This window comes from Varanus komodoensis, unplaced genomic scaffold (assembly GCF_004798865.1).
Source record: "Varanus komodoensis strain SLA01 unplaced genomic scaffold, ASM479886v1 scaffold20_1, whole genome shotgun sequence".
Classification (NCBI taxonomy): Eukaryota; Metazoa; Chordata; class Lepidosauria; order Squamata; family Varanidae; genus Varanus; species Varanus komodoensis.
This window is the reverse complement of record NW_025335587.1, coordinates 2,650,973-2,667,386: the sequence shown is the minus strand read 5'-3', so window position 1 is coordinate 2,667,386 and position 16,414 is coordinate 2,650,973. Positions and strand designations below refer to the sequence as shown.

Here is a 16,414-nt window from a genome sequence, read left to right as displayed (position 1 = left end):
TTAGGCCTATAAATACAATGTTATAAATATTTCTGCAATGGGAAGCTTAGCTGACACTTGTTTTTGAATGAAACTCTAGGATTTCAATTGAAACATTTTGGTGTTTAAACAGATATGGTGACTGCCATCCAGTATTTTTTATTGGGTCATTAGAGGCTGCTTTTCAAGAGGCCTTCTATGGAAAAGCCAGAGATGTAAGTACATTTTTAATACTATATTACTCAGATGGATTGGTTCCCTGTATAAAATGTGTTCTAGACCTTCGTAATAATGAACTGGTGCAAGTTTGCCCTGGTTCTTCTAAGACAGGGTTGGCAACATTTTGGGCCTGTGGACACATGTTATTTCCCCCTGTTACGGATCCTTTTTCTGCTCCCTCTTCCCTCTCCACACTTGGGATTTCCTTCCCAGACTACTCCCTCCCCCCCTCCCTCCCTCCCCCCACCAATTTTCCCATGGCCTGCAATTTTCTTCACCACCAACACTGCATTTCCATTTTCTCTTCCTCCTGCCATTATTCCCTTTCCTTTCCCATACCCATCTACCTTTGACAACTTCTCCCACATCCTTGCAATATTTTTCTCATGCTCCCATACCTGCACATTTCCTTTTTATTAATTTTTATTGTCCAATAGAAAAAAACTCCCCAGAAGTCAAATCATACCATTAAAAAAGAACAAAACTGAAACATTATGGGTTTTGCAAAAATGCAAAAAGTTCTATAGCACTGATTCATTATATTATCTCTCTTTATATAACATTTTTTCATAATGCTACTGTTATGAAAAAAATATATCTAGACTTCAACAAAGGCATCCAAATTCCCATATATTTATCCATTTGTAAATTATGCCTAAAGCACCCATATAAAAATTTAAAGCCTCATTAAATCCTACATCCATTGTGTTTTTCCAGGTGACAGTTCATCCTTCCATATTAGTCTTTTAACTATCAAAAGCACGTGGAAAATCCATTTACATTGATCATGCTTTAAAAATCAAGAGATGCGTAGGCAATTCAAAAGAACATGTGAATGTTAAAGAACTTTCCATCAGAAGATTTATCCAAATTATTAACTTTTCCTGAAAGGAAGCTCTCACTGGGCATTGCCAAAACCTACTAAGAAGAGACACTTTAGCAGTATTCCACCTTCAACAATTGGCCAGGTTAAATAACCCTTTTCAAAAAGATGTGGTGTCCAAAATACACAAATCATCATATTTTGCCAAATTAAGCATAGTCTCCTGTAGAACAGATAAGGATGGAGGCCATGTTTGGGCAAGCTGAGGTATTCTAGGCCATTCTTGATTAATATTCCATGTATCATATTTATTCAATGATAATAAACATTTATAGACATTAATTGTAGGCCAATGTTACTGTTCAGCTTCAGTTGATACTTCCAATAACACAGGCAACTCTGAAGCAGGACCAAAGTAGCAGGACAAAATTAGCAGGACTAGATTTTAACATAAATTTCAGTTGCATATATCACAATGCAGCCAAAGGGGAGAATTCATATTTAGCACACAAAGCAGAAAATGGCAGAAAAGTTTTGCTAAAATCAACAAACTGATCCAAGGTACAAATCAGCCTGTCTATCTAAATCCACCAAACAAATGTTTTCATAACAATTTTTGATCTGGATTTCCCTGTAAAGTTAACTTTGCATATGAAAATATGTCAAACTGCAAATGAAATGAAAATATATGTCACAACTCTCTACTTGCCACAGCTGGACGAGCAACGTTATCTGTTTTGATATGACAGCAGCCCAAAGCAAATCCCAATGCCCTTGGGAAGAAGATCCAGAAATGGATACTCCCAAAGTGAGACTGCTAATCTAAGCTGGAAAAAGTTCAAAATCTAGTACATGTCAGTTAATAGGTCTGATGGTATAAGGAAAGAGCAGGGAAGCCACATCCATTTTCTTTGCTCAAAAATTGCATCCTTTTCGAGGATATTCATGATAGAGTAGATTCCCATAAAAAAGTATGAAACAAAACATTATGTTTCTGGAAAGTATGGCAGATAAAGGAATACCATGTAAAACAAACAATTCAAGTTGTCACATTCCTTTAAAGTATATTTGCCCTACATAGATTTAACTTTATAGATGCCCATCTGTCAATGTCCCTTGAGACCTTATTAATCAACTTACTCAAATTTAACTGGATAATCTAAATAAGTTTAAATGCCAATTACATAACACACTATGGGGTGTATTATTAATTACAACTGTGGCCATTTAATAAAATAGTCAGATACGCACCCAAGATTGTTAATTCTCTGCATCAAAGCCTGAACAAGTTATTAGACTTCTGAAATAAAGAATAGGAGCTTATCATCATAAAGAATAAGTTTATGTACTGACTGATACATGATGCACAAATCTATGAATATTAGGAATTTGTCAAATAGTACATGGCAGGGATTCCAAACATAGAAAATATCATGGTTGGAAGAGGACATCCCTGCTAAATACCTCTTTTAAGTAAAAGAAACTGAGACAAGACTGCATTGGATCTAGCTCATGTTGTAGAAGTTTCATATAATTTTTTCCCCATTTGTGAAATTCAGGATGAAAACTAAGATTTTCAATCTGGATGCAATATATTTCCCATACATTTTATTGAAGGCCTTCTCCATATCCAGGTTGATAATGGCACTGTATCAGTTCCATCATTTAATGTAATCACATCTACAACCAAATTAATATTATCAGCCTCTTGCCTATTTTTAATGAATTTCACCTGATCCAGCTTGACTAACGATCTGTTGCAGTCTGTCAGGTAAATTTGCAGTTAGTATTTCAATATTGGCCTTAATCAATGAAATAGATAATTGGGACAGAAGATATGATCTCTATCTGGTTTAGTAATTACTGTAATATAAGCAACATTGAATGCTGATGAAAAAGAACCCATTTCAAAAATAGTTATACAAATACTGAAATTTGGGAAGTAGAAAGATGGAAAATGTTTAATACCACTCATCTGGGCCAGATGCTTTCCTTGCATTCGCATTTTATAAAAGAAAACAAGCTTCCAAACTGTGAGCAAAGAGGAATTTGGTGGCAGAGTTGTAGCGGAAGATGAGACCAAAGCAGAGGCAAAGGGGATTTTGTTATGAGGTTTCAGAGAAGACAGAAGAAAGCCACAAGCTGTTGCAACACAATCAGCAAGCTAGAAGCAAAAAGGAAATAGAAACTATGGACCAAGAAGTCTCCCCAGTGGTGGTGACCTGCAAGGTTTGGGAATTGCCAAAAATTGCTTCCGTTGGATCAAAGAGCCTTCCATCAGTGGAGCGATAGCAATTAGATACAGGTTTAGCCTATGGCAGTCCAGCTCTTGTTCCAGATCTCCAATTGTGCTGTGTCCCTGTACTGTACCATGGTTCTCCACAGTGCCTGAGCAAAAGCATAGTAACAAAGAGGCAGTTACATGTTCTATGTTGAAATTCTATATTCTGAGAAGTCCATGTTGCCTTATGCAGAAAGTCCAACATCAGATAAAATATTTAAAGTGCCTGTCATTTCTCATATACTACACAATTTAGACATAAATTGTACACAATTTACACAAAGTACTTGATGACAGAGCTGATGAAATGTGATATACATGACAGCAGTTTCTTTCTATATTTTATAACACATATAAACACTGCTATAACAAAGAAATTATGGCCATGATTATAATTATGAAAAAAAACCCTATGTACAGCCAAACCCTGAATGTTTTAACACTTTGGAAATGTCACTTTCTTGATTCATTGCATATACTCTTAGGCTGCAATCCTTTGCATTTTTACATTTTGAAAAGCCCTATGGTTCTGAGCATTTCTTAACCAGTTATGTTGACTGGGAAATCCTGTGAGATACAGGATTTTTTTCTGCCTAAACACGCATAGGACTGCATCTTCATCTGCATAATGTTTCTACTATGTTTCTAAAACCAAATATTTAGAGAATCCATTGAACAGAGCTGTGGGAGATTTGGATTCTGCTAGTCACATTTGGCCATGAAATACACTGGCTGATTTGGGCCAGTCACTGATTCACAGCCTAACCCACCTCATGGGGCTATTATGGGGATAAAATGGGACAGAGGGCAATGTAAATTGGGTCCCTTGCAAAAGGTGAGGAAATAAATATAATAATTATACATAGGTTGTTTCATTATCTTGTTTTGCTTTGGGAAAGAGGATTAAATACAGCAGAAAATTTCATGTGCTGATTCTCCTCCTTAAAAACCCACAGTATTCCTAAGCTAATAAATAAAATAACTGATTGAAATGTGTTAAAAGTAATAAACTCTACTACAATCTTACCTTATTGCTGTTATTCATTGTGCCTTCAAAATACTGTTTTCATAATGAAAGTTTTAATTAAAAATAGTTATTAAGAGATTAGTAAGTTTAAAAATAAAATAGTCAGAGTGTATGTGTGTGCAACTATCTATTCATCTCTTCCAAAGTAATAGAAATATGAAAGCAAATATTTTAATTTGAACTGCAGAGGGCACTTAATTTTACCAGGGCAACAGATGAGCTTCAAGCAATAGCATTCTTAACTTGAAGTGAGAAATTGAGTTGGAAGAGTAAATAAAAACAAGATTGAAGGTTTAAATCCTCTGCTAGGCTTTTTGAACTTATATGCTCATTAAATGTTTATTGGAGTGGTGGGATTACGAAGGATTTGGGGAGCTTCATCAACTGGTATATACTTAATCACTAAGTAAAACACTACATTTGATAAAGTGTTTCTCACGATGCCACACTCAATCCATCTTAATGAAAACCACTTCAAACTGATTTAATTTGAGAGCACTTCGCAGCCAAGAGTGCATGTAGACCTTGTTCTTTTTCCTGGGGAATTTTCACTGTTGTCCAAGCCGAAGACAGTCCATACAAAATCAACTTTAACAACAGAGCAAAAGGTAGCTTCTTTTGTACATTACTACTTCTTTGTGGGGAAAGGTGTCACAGTTGTTATAAATAGGAAGAAAGAGGAGATCAGATAGATAGGTAGATATAAAAACAAAGAACTGAACAAGTTAAATAAAAGTGCTGGTTGTAAGAAATGTTCTTTTTCGTGTATGTTTGGTTTATATTTACAAATGGAAGAAGTCAACACAAATGATTACATGGATTGTTTAATGTAGGGGTGGACAACCCGTTCAGCCCCATGGGCTGCATTTGATGCTGGCTTGTATCAGGGGCCACACATTCATATGCATTCACGTAGATACATATTAGCGCACGTACACATGCCCAGGGAGACACATATCTGAGATCACTCTTTCTCTGCTAAGAAAGCTATATTTGTATGAGAATCTCGGTGGGAGGCTGTAGAGCATATAGGTGGTAAGGAAGTTCAGTGACAATGGAAGAAACAAGTCATCCTTAAGGGGACACAGTATAGCCCCTGGGGTAGGTTGAAATTTTTTATTTAAATAAAAACATACAGCCCCTGGGGTAGGGGGTATGTGCCCTGTGACCATAGGATGTGAACCCCCAGCCTGATTGTGAGAAGTCTTTCCTACAATATAGAAACTGAAAATGCTTGTTCTTTTATGATTCATATGACCATCATTTTACATTAGAGAACTTTGAGATCAGAATGATCACCAGCACTGCCTGGATTTACAAATAGGATCACATGTCAATCACCTTGGCTCTCTGCAAGTAAGTCAGTTCTGTGTTTACTTTCTTTACATAGAAGATGCTTGAGAGAGGTGATAGCAGTGAATCATATAGTGTATTTTCCCATGCTGTGCCTTTCATATTGCTGAGATGGGTATGTGAATGCCTGATTCTCTTGGCAATGAAAATGTGCACATACCTTATAGTACAATTTATCACAAATTCATAAACACTCCTTTAGTATAAGCAGTTGCAGTTGTGATGTTATCCTTCCCTTAATTATAGATAAAGCATCAGGAACAGATGATGGCATCACATGCTCTCTTCTATCAGTTCTTTGCATATGGCACATATATACTTCTATGTCTTAATCAAACTTCATTGTTTTGTCTGCACAAATGTTAACCATGATTAATTCTGATTGATGGTAACCATGGTTAATGTCACTGCAGATGTAATATTTTACTGTGGTTAATGGAGAATGGGAGGATCATTCATGTTAGGAAAGGAACTGTAGTGAAAAACTATGCGATGCTTCCGCTAGTCCTTGATCACCTAATCACACCTAAAGGATGAGCACTATTTACATGTACATTTTACCTTCTTGTATAACAGTTATATTTACATGATTAATGGAAAAGTAGTATTGAGTGTATTTCAAAATGCATACATAATATATTCCAGTAAACCAGAGGACATGCAGAAATAGGAATTAATGGCACACACTCTAAATGTATATGCTGAATCTCTTTACTTTATAAAACAAATTCACTTCCTCCAAGGACTTCAGGAAGGCATACATAGGAATCTTTCCTGTATTCCCCCCATCCCGCAATTACAAAGAACTGAGAATTGACAGTTGCACTGTACACTTTAGTAATACTGCTCCAAGAAAGTACTACCTGATAAAGAGCCAAAATGGTTTGTGCGTTTTATAAATTAATAGACATCCTTCAAGAGTGTGTAACGTATTGAATATGAATGCAGTAGAATATCTATGCCAGTAGTTCAGAATGGTACATTCCACCAGAGCCTCACTTGTCAAGGGCTGTGGCATCTTCTAAGATTTGTTAAACCATAACGTAAGAGGGTGTCAGAGGAAAAAGATTTGGACAGAGATTCTGAATGAAGGTCACAACACATAATTGGCTGGATTTTGTCTGATGTTAATTTTACACACTCCTAGATCTAGGCAGGCTGTATGAAGTAGTGATCACAAAGCATGGGTAGTAGTATGTATTGTAAGATCCTGTTTCGAGTTTCTACTCGGCTCACTGGATGGCCTTTGTGAACTCAATATATTTAAATATCTAACCATAGCCCAAGGAAAACAATACTGGTTTACCTTCTTGGGTGGTGTAAGAGTTACCGAGATGTGAAATACTCTAAACATTTATGAAAAGAGTTGACTAAATATACTTAAAGTTCCAAAAAGTATATAATGTATCCTTTTCTGGGGGGTGGGGGGATGGAATCAATTGTACCCCATCCAGAATCCCAACAGGTATACTTGCAAAAGCCCCTTTGGAGTGAGGTTGTATGTAATCTTCAACGGTTTTAATGCCATCTTTTATGGCATCCTGATTCTTAGATGTGATTCTCTGCCTATATTTGCAAACTGTGATTCATACACATAGCTGTGCTGGAAGCCAAATGGAGGAAAGACCAGAGGGGCCATGGATCTTAATGGATTGTACTGATCCTCTAACCTTGCAGTAACATATTGATAAATAAAATTAACCTCCTGATTCTCCTTACCCCCCAAAATTTACTGCTGGCATGGGTGGTATATACACACATTGTCATCTGTTTGAAGGGATAATGACAGGAATAGAGGGAAGTTCTAACTCCTCAGTAAGGATGGGAGGTTAATTGTGTTGGCCGAGAAAAGCACCCTTTCCTGAGCCAAAAGCATTTCCCCCGTTGTTGTTTGAAAGAACAACTTCAGTATTTTGGCTGGTTTTCTCTGAGCCAAGATCCCTTCCTGTAGCAATGCCTTGGAGACACTGAGCCCTCCATCTTCCAAGTAACAATGCAGAAACGGAAGAATACTGCAATATTTTTTTCATGGGTACACAATTGCAACGTTTTATAGGGAAGCCCAGGTTATCTTTCTGAATTTCCTAAAATCAATACCCATCAACTTTATTGCAATTTCAACAGACTAGCACTGTTCTGGCATCTATTTTATCATTAGCTTGGTACTCAAGTTAACACAGTTGAAGATTATACTCAAGGTTTATTGGATGCTGATATCTTGAATGGAAATTGTTCTGTTTTGGATTGAAGTTCACTTTGGACAAACAATAATTCCATGTAGTGTATATTTTTCAGCTTTACTTTTGGAAACATTTTATTGTCAAATGGATAGAGCTACCCATCTGTCTCCCTGTTCATACCCTTTCCCCCAAGTTACCGTTTATAATTCCAGTATCTGTGGCTTTCTTTGGATGGCACCATTGTAATGCCCAAACAAGGTCATACAGTCATTGAATAGTAGAGTTGGAAGGAGCCAAGAAGACTATCAGGTCCAACCCCCTGCTGTTGCAGTACACCAATTTACACCATCCCACTCAGATGACTGTCCAGTTTCTTTTTGAATGTCTCTAGGGCAGTTAGCGAACGTTTTAGAGACCAAGTGCCCAAACTGCAACTCAGAATCCACTTATTTATCGCAAAGTGCCAACACTGCAATAAAACCTGAATTTGCTGACCACCAGCACAAGGGGGCAATGTTCCACTGACCACCAGCTTTTGGCTGGCCCTGAAAAAGGCATCTGAGTATATTTCCTACCTGAGTGTATTTCCTACTTTTCCTACCTTCTGCTAAAATCACAACGGGTTGTGCAGACTCGAACCAGTGACCTTTCGATCAAGCAGCCCAGCAGTTTAAACCACTGCACCACCTGCATCCTGCTAAAATTACAGTCCATGCAAATCCCTGGCAGTTCACTGACTGGCCATGTGGAAAGCTCAGGGAGTCATGGTGTTGTTGTTGCCTGGCACCCTTAATCTTTCCGAATATGCACATGGCTGCAGGGTCGATCCAGTGCTGACGGAGAGGGCTCTGCGTGCCCCTTTGGGCACGAGTGCCATAGGTTCACCATCACTGCTCTAGGGTAAATGGTTCCAGTGTTGTATTTCTCTGACAAGAAAATTTTTCTGGTATCTAGCCCTGCTTTGTCACAACTTGAGCTAATTATTCCATGTCCTACACTCTGGTATGAGCAAGAAGAGATCTTGTCCTTCCGCTTTGTGACAGCCTTTTAGGTACTTATAAAATAAGATCATGTTCCCCCCTCAGTCTTCTCTTATCAAGGCTGAAAATGCCCATTTCTTCTAGCCCTTATCTCCTCATAGGGCAATGTTTCTAAACCCTGAATCATTTTTGTTGCCCTCCTCTGGACCCTTTGTAACTTTTCTTCATCTTTCTTAAATCTTGGTGCCCAGAACTGGACACAGTATTCTAGATGAGGTCTGATGAATGAAGAGTATAGGGGAAACTATTACTTTTCATGATTTGGAAGTAATACTTTGATTAATGCATCCCAAAATAGCATTTTCTCTTTTTGCAGCTGCATCACATTGTTGGCTTATATTTAGCTTGTTCACAGTAACTCCAAGGTCATCTTCTTTTTCAGTTCTGTTGAGTCACATATTCCCCATCTTATACTGATGCATTTGGTTTCTTTTACCTAGGTGGACCACTTGGCACTGGTCCCTATTGAACCTCATTCTGTTGCTTTCACCCCAGTGTTCAAGGTCCTCATTTTATATTCTAGAGTGTTTGCTATTCCACCCAGTTTTGTATTGTCCACAAATTTTATTATTGTTCCTTGTACTTCCCCATCCAAATCATTAATGAAGAAGTTGAAGTGCACTGGACCCAGGACTAAACCCTGCAGCACCCCAGTAGTTACCTTTTCCCAGTTTGAGAAGGTGCCATTGATTAGCACACTTTGTGTCCAATTTAGAGGCCAATTTTGGATACACCTAATAGTTTTTCTATCTAGTCTACTTTTGCTAGTTAGCTAATCAGGATGTTGTGGGGCACTCTGTCAGAACCTTTGCTGAAGTTAAGGTTGATTTTGTCCACAGTGTGTCTACTGTCTGTCTGGGAGATTCTGTCTTGTTGGGCCTGTTGTAGCAACCAGTGCTCCCCCTATCTTTCCTGAAGCTTAACACAGTCCTACCAGTAAATGGGAAGGTGTTACAAGTAAAAAAAACCCAAGGGGGAGAATAAGGGGGGGTGGGAGTAAAGAGAAAAAAGTTTTTAAAAGGGGGAAAATGTTAAGGACCTCCCTTGACCTCCCTTACTGAACTCTGCCACCAATCTCCTGTTTACTCTTCCTGTTCATTCACTCTGGTTGCTTGCTCCCTGGGAGCTTGACTGCTTGTATCCCAGAGGTCCTAGGCCAGCTGGGGCATCCTCTTCTGATCCCCTCAGCTAGAAGTCAGGCATGAGAATCAGATGTTGAAATTGTGGTGTTCCCCATAAATTGTACAATTGCACATGAACTGCTTCTGGGTTCCTGGAACCCCATAGGAATGTAGCATTCATAGGATGTGTCCACAACATCCAGACCTATCACTTGGCGTTGTTCATGACTTAAATAACATAAAGTTAGCCCATAATTAAACAGAATATCTCTATAAATACATTTTAAAAGGATCAATGTCATGAATGAATTAATACATATTTTGAGCTGGCCCCCTGCTACATATTAATATTAATTAAATTGCAAAACATTCTTATTATGCCAAAATATCAAATGGGAAATGGATTAGAGAAAATACAGTATTTTCTGTTGGGGATTCTCTAACGCTCAGCTTAAATGCTTTAATAACTTCAAGTTATCACATAAGACAAAGTGAACTAACATGCCCTAAACAATATACCAAGTCATGTGCATGCTTGCCAGTACTGTATGGTACTTCCGTACCAACAATGGTAAAAAGGAGATTCTGGGTTTGGACAACAAGAGAAGCCATGATGAAGCCACGATGGAAACCTTAGAAAAAATCATGGGTTCTCTCTGTGCTTTAATCTTACCATGCAAAAATTCCAAAACCGGATCTGGATTACACAATAAACTCACAATAAACTCACAGAAGTAAGATATCACCATGGCTTCTTGTGTTGTGCAAACCTGCCTAGTATGTCACCAAGGTTTTTTTAAGGGTTTGTCAGTATAAGCTCCTCATTTGACAACTCTGAATGCATAATGTGAAGTAGTATGAAGAAAGAAAAGTAGGGATATTTTGTGCATGTTGTTGTGTATGTTGTGTATAAATCTATTTTTATAGATTTTTCAGAGTTAGCACTGGTAACAGGTTGCCTCTATATGCATCAAATATGTTTAATAATAGAAAAGTAGGTAATTTATGTGGCTACTATATCAGTTGTGAGTTATAAAATTCAAGATACTAAAAAACAGGAAGTGTCGCTGCAGTAGAAAACCAACATCTATGAACTAAGCTTCCATTTTGCACAAAGAACTACTCTGGATTTGTAGCTGTACATGTGATTAATACAATGGCTTGGTTCGCATGTCACAATGACAGTCATCAATAGCTGTGACTAAACAAACCACATACTTTTATATACATGTAAGCCAGAAACTGTGGCTTGTCTTTCTCTACAAAAACAAACTTTGCATTCATTCTCTGGTTTGTTAAGTATCAAGTAATGCTAACCTTGATCAAGTAATGCGAACACTGATCATTTGTTTTCCCTGATTGGGCTCATTCACAGTAACTCAGATTTTTTTTAAAAAACTGAGTATCCATGATGCATGAACCTTGATAAAGGTACCCTGCGTAAAGAAATGCTTTGCTTGTTAAACAAATGCAATTTAATGCAGTGTGTGCTCATAGCATCAATTCATATAATCCAGTATTAAACAATTGATACTGGAACAACTCTTGTCTATTATTTAAGATAAACACTATGAAATAGTAATCTCTTCAGTCTTGTATCAGATCAGAATGTCCTAACACAACTTGGTTAATACCTGGCTCTGTGTCCGGCCATACAAGGCTGTTGCACAACACAGAACAGCAGGCTTTTTTCCTGCAAAGAAAGTGTTACATATAGAGAAAGTCTTACCTAAAGCTCAAGGCTGATATACATCATATAGAACAATAGGATTAGCTAAGCTTTTTTTCCTTCAGATATTATCTTTCCCTCATTCTAAGCAAACATATGTCAACCTGAGAACTAAATATTTTATTAATGCCCTTTATTATTAGGTTTCTTAAGGCCAGTAGGAAAAAAATCTGATAAAAGAGTTTATGTGAGATTTAGGAATAATTTATCATTCCTGACTAGATTCGTCAACTGAAGAAACAGTTTCTTGAAGAGAGTTGACTATATCTCTTTATAAACTTGTTGGCATATTCTGACCTTTAGATTTTAAAAATATAACACTTTAGGGTCTCTTCTGAAGCAAATGTGGAGAAGGAAAGTATGCACTAAGGCCATGTAGAACTGCTGACAAATATTTGATACTTACCTACTGAAGCATGGCATTATTTTCTCAAATGCTCTCTGAATGTAATTTGCTAAAAAATAAAATATCAGGCATGCTTTAATTTCTCACATCTCAAGGTGGTGAGATTTTTTGAAAGATATGGTTTAGGTAGCTAGTGTAAGTGCTTTAGGAAAACTGGTCCTCAGAATTAAATAGTGGTGTCACTGCCAAGTAACAGTTTTTACCGATAATGCCCTTTTAGTAATCCTGTTACCTTACTTCCCCTCACAAGGGAGGATCTAATAAGACAAAGCTCCTATTATCTTAATACTTCAAGGGAAGTTCACTGATTGGCTACACACAACATTTACTGTTTTGGCTATGGAGTTGCTTAGTTATTTTGTTTTTTAATACTGTCACTGTTGCTTCATCCCAAATAATTGTTTCATTTTCTGAAGGCTTGCTTGATTCTTTTGTAGTATGCCTTAGAGACAGCTATTTGGACCTCAACATGTCTCAGCTCATTATTTACTGTAAAACAAATGGAAAGGCAACCCAGGCGGACAGCAGTTGCGGGTCTTCTGAGTTATAAAGGCTTGAATTATTACATGTATTATTTGCTAAATAGCACATACGTAATGATATTGCTAGTGCTAATTTCTGCTAAGAGTATTCTTAGGGGGTGTCATTACTATTCCATTCTTATTGTTATTATTAGACAAAATCCCCAGGAGATTCACTTATAGACAAAAAAGGCCATATGTAATAGCTACAAATTCAAACTATAACCAGGCAAGGCAAAATTTAAGTACCTGAATTTGGAATGTGAATGACTTTTCTGTTCAAAAATGGTGGTTGTTAAATGTTTTTTGGACATTCTCCTGTTTACCCACACTAAAGTGTGCACCTGCCTTGTTTTCAAGTATTTGGCCCCAGTGCCTTACTTTAAACTGTACATATTTTGGGAGGTTCATTCACATGGAATCTTATATTTAACAGTTTCATGGGGTTGTTTCTTTGGGACGAAAGGAGTTTCTCAAGAGCCTTTTTTTCTCTGCTCCCAGTGAAAAGAGGAGAGCAAAGCCATCCGCTTACCACAAAGCAGTCCCACCACAAAGGAAAGATTAAGGGTTTAGGGAGAGGTCAATGTGGGTTTTTCTCTAACTAAACACTTTCCTAAAGTTTCCTTGTGGAAAAAATAATGAAGTCATCTAAGAGTTTTTAAAGAATTTTTATTTCTTTTTCACCGTCTGCATTCGCTTGTCTTCTCAGCATGGATGTTTAATCTTTCTAGGCTTTGTGAATTGGCCCAAATGAATAAGTGGTGAGCTGTCTCTCTAGGAGCTAGCGGCTTATTCTAAGGCCCTAATCACTGAGTAAACACATCTTTGCCCTCCCTCTCTTACAACTGCTATATAATAGTGGAGATTCTAGCACAGTAACCTGGATATTGCAGGGATCCACGCTTTGAAATGCAGAATGGCTGATCCTCCAAAACAGACAGTGCCTGATCTTCTCCTGCCTCTTTCTTCTTTTTTAAATTAAATATCACCACAGAGATGCTGTTTTATTGCCTGATATTGTGCATTAGTGCCCTGGATTTTCAAGTTTAGTTTCAGTCAACATTGTTGGCTGCACTTATATGGAACTGTGCATGTTAGGCTTATTGGTGGCCTTTCCTGGCGCATGTGTACTTGGATTTGAATCACTTTTTAAATTAAAGCAGACAAACATTAATGTAAATGTCTAATCCCTTTTCCAAAGTCAAGTGTTCAAACTTTTTATACTTTTTAGAAGAGATTTTAGGACTTTTCCAAACCTAGCTTTCTAACCTACATATTTAAAATAAATCGTTAGAAGATAACTGACTATTAATTTAGGAAATTTCTTTTTAACTGACAATTTTTAGTAAAACACATTGGCTATGACTTGCGGCCATTTTTCATTTTCTTTTTTCTTTGTATTAGTACGTTTTTATTCTTATTTTACTTCCAGCAATTCTATTCCATATCACAAAATGGTTTTGAAACTTGCCTCAGTATCCCCAGTAGTTTGCAATGAACACTGATGTTCCAAAAACTCTGAAGGCCACTTGTATGTGCTAAGATAATGGCATCCTAACCAATTGGTTCATACAGGTTTAAATGTATGAACATACACTTAAAATATAATACCTCTTGCTTATGGGATTTTTCCTTGTTCATAACCAGTGTAGAAATGGAGTAGGTTGCAAATGGGTTGGAACAATTCACCACTCTCTCACCATTCCACTTAATGGAAAGCTCTTTTCCTTTTTAGTAGCCTATGTTTCTATGCTAGCCATCAAAATAAGAGCTGCTAGCCTCTTAATATTTGCAAACTACTATCTTTTGTGGACTTAATTAAAAGGTTGTATTTTTACTTCAACTAATTATTTCTTTTTCCAGTTGTTCACAGAAGTTGAAATACTAGAAATTAAATTGTGCGTTATCTCATAAAAGTAATTTCATTTAACTTTGTAATTCTTTTGATGAAGGCAATTAAATATTTTAAGTATATTTAAATCAAATTAATATTTAAAATAAAGATAAGTATATTTATCTAAAGGTTTAATTAATGAAATTCTACTTTAATTTTTAACATTTCCTTTAATGTATTTCCCATATTTTCATGCATTGGTTGGTATCAGAATATTTTGGGGACTCCTACAGTTTTACTTTTAGCAGTGTACAAATGTCCTGCCATATGAGGCACTCTTCTGCTGTGGCACTTGGTGCAGTGTGGTGATAGCAGTGCCCACAGGTGCTCTCCTGGCATTGTGAGTGAAGGATGATCTTCTGCCTCTCTTGATTTGTTGCCTGAGCAGGAAATGTACCCTATTTCATGGCAGAGCTGATCCTGTTTATTTTATATCAGCTATTATATTTTTCATGTAGAATTCAATACATTTGGTGATTAGCTTTTCTCATAAGCAAAGCTAGTTCATGGAGTAGTTAGTAACAAATTGGTTTACCTTAAAGTAAAATGATCAAGAGGCTCAAGCAACTGCCTATGAGGAGTGGTTACAACAACTAGCATTTTTAGTTAGAAAAAAGGGTGAGTAATGGGCAACATAATTAAAATAAAAATGTTTAAAATAATGTATGAAGAAAGTGGAGGGGGAGACATTTTTCTGCAACTCCCATAATACTGAACTTGGGGTCATCCCATGAAACTGATTGGTGGGAAGTTTAGGACAAATAAAAGTAATTTTTCACAATATGGGTGGCTTCAAAAGGAGATTGGACAAATTCAAGGAGGAATAGGCTATCATTGCCTATTGGCTACTTGCCTTGATGGCTCTATGCTACCTCTGTTACTAGAGGTGGCATTCAGCATACACCACATGCTGAGGAACTCGGGCAGGTGGAACTTCTTGAGGTATGCTGTGTACAGCTGGTTTCCATCATGTGAATGGAGTGATGTACTGGATGGACCATTGGTCTGATCCACCATGGCTTTTCTTACATTCTTCTTTATTTTCTTAAATAATTTCTTCCATTTTAAAAGGTAAATTATAAGAAAAGGAATGTTGTTATGAGGAACAAAATATATTTAATGGCATGCACAATTCCATTTTACACAAATGGTCTGGGACATATGTAGAGGATCAGAGGTTAGGATGCACAGGATTGCTGTTTCCAAGGACAACAACTCAGAGGTTCATCTAGCTAGGCAAATATGACAAATATATGATAACAGGTGCTACATTATAAGAAGCTTGTAGTACATACAGTTAACCAGATCCAAAGACAGTTAAAGGGAACTACAGGATAGAGGAAATACAGAGCTGTATTTGGAGTATCCTTCTAATAAATTTTCCCCACTCTCACTCCTTAATGTGTAATAAAATGTTCTGTCCTGGCATCATCACATTAATATCTATGATTAATTAAAGTAACTTTTCTGCAGATATATTCTTAATTGTATATTGACATTCATAAGAACATACAGTCATATATTCTTTTCTTTATATGTGCACAACCATTATTTAAGTAGACTAACTTAAGCATTCTTAAATAAACATTTTTGGCCATGGCCCTTTGGCCACAAGAATAGTTTGCTCTTTCTGTAATACCATTAACAGAAGAACTGTTTCTATCATAGCACCATTTATATAGTCTTAGCTGAGATAAATGGAAGTATGTTCCACTGAAATCAAGACTATGCTCCAAAAATACTTGGTTAAGGGAAAAGACATGAATTGGATCTACATTTAAAACAGTGTTGTGAGTACAGCAATTAAATTCAGATATTATGCTAATAATATGCATTTTCTA

The 16,414-nt window shown here is 36.9% G+C and overlaps 1 protein-coding gene across 2 annotated transcripts in view; it reads left to right on the top strand.

Annotated features, from left to right (window-relative positions):
• The window catches only part of FAF1 (Fas associated factor 1), a 238,966-nt gene that overhangs the window by 144,289 nt on the left and 78,263 nt on the right, over nucleotides 1-16,414 (top strand). For both annotated transcript variants that reach the window (XM_044429854.1, XM_044429853.1), the window contains exon 12: nucleotides 113-194. In XM_044429854.1, coding sequence (XP_044285789.1) covers nucleotides 113-194 — 82 coding nt within the window. The remainder of the gene's footprint in view (nucleotides 1-112; nucleotides 195-16,414) is intronic.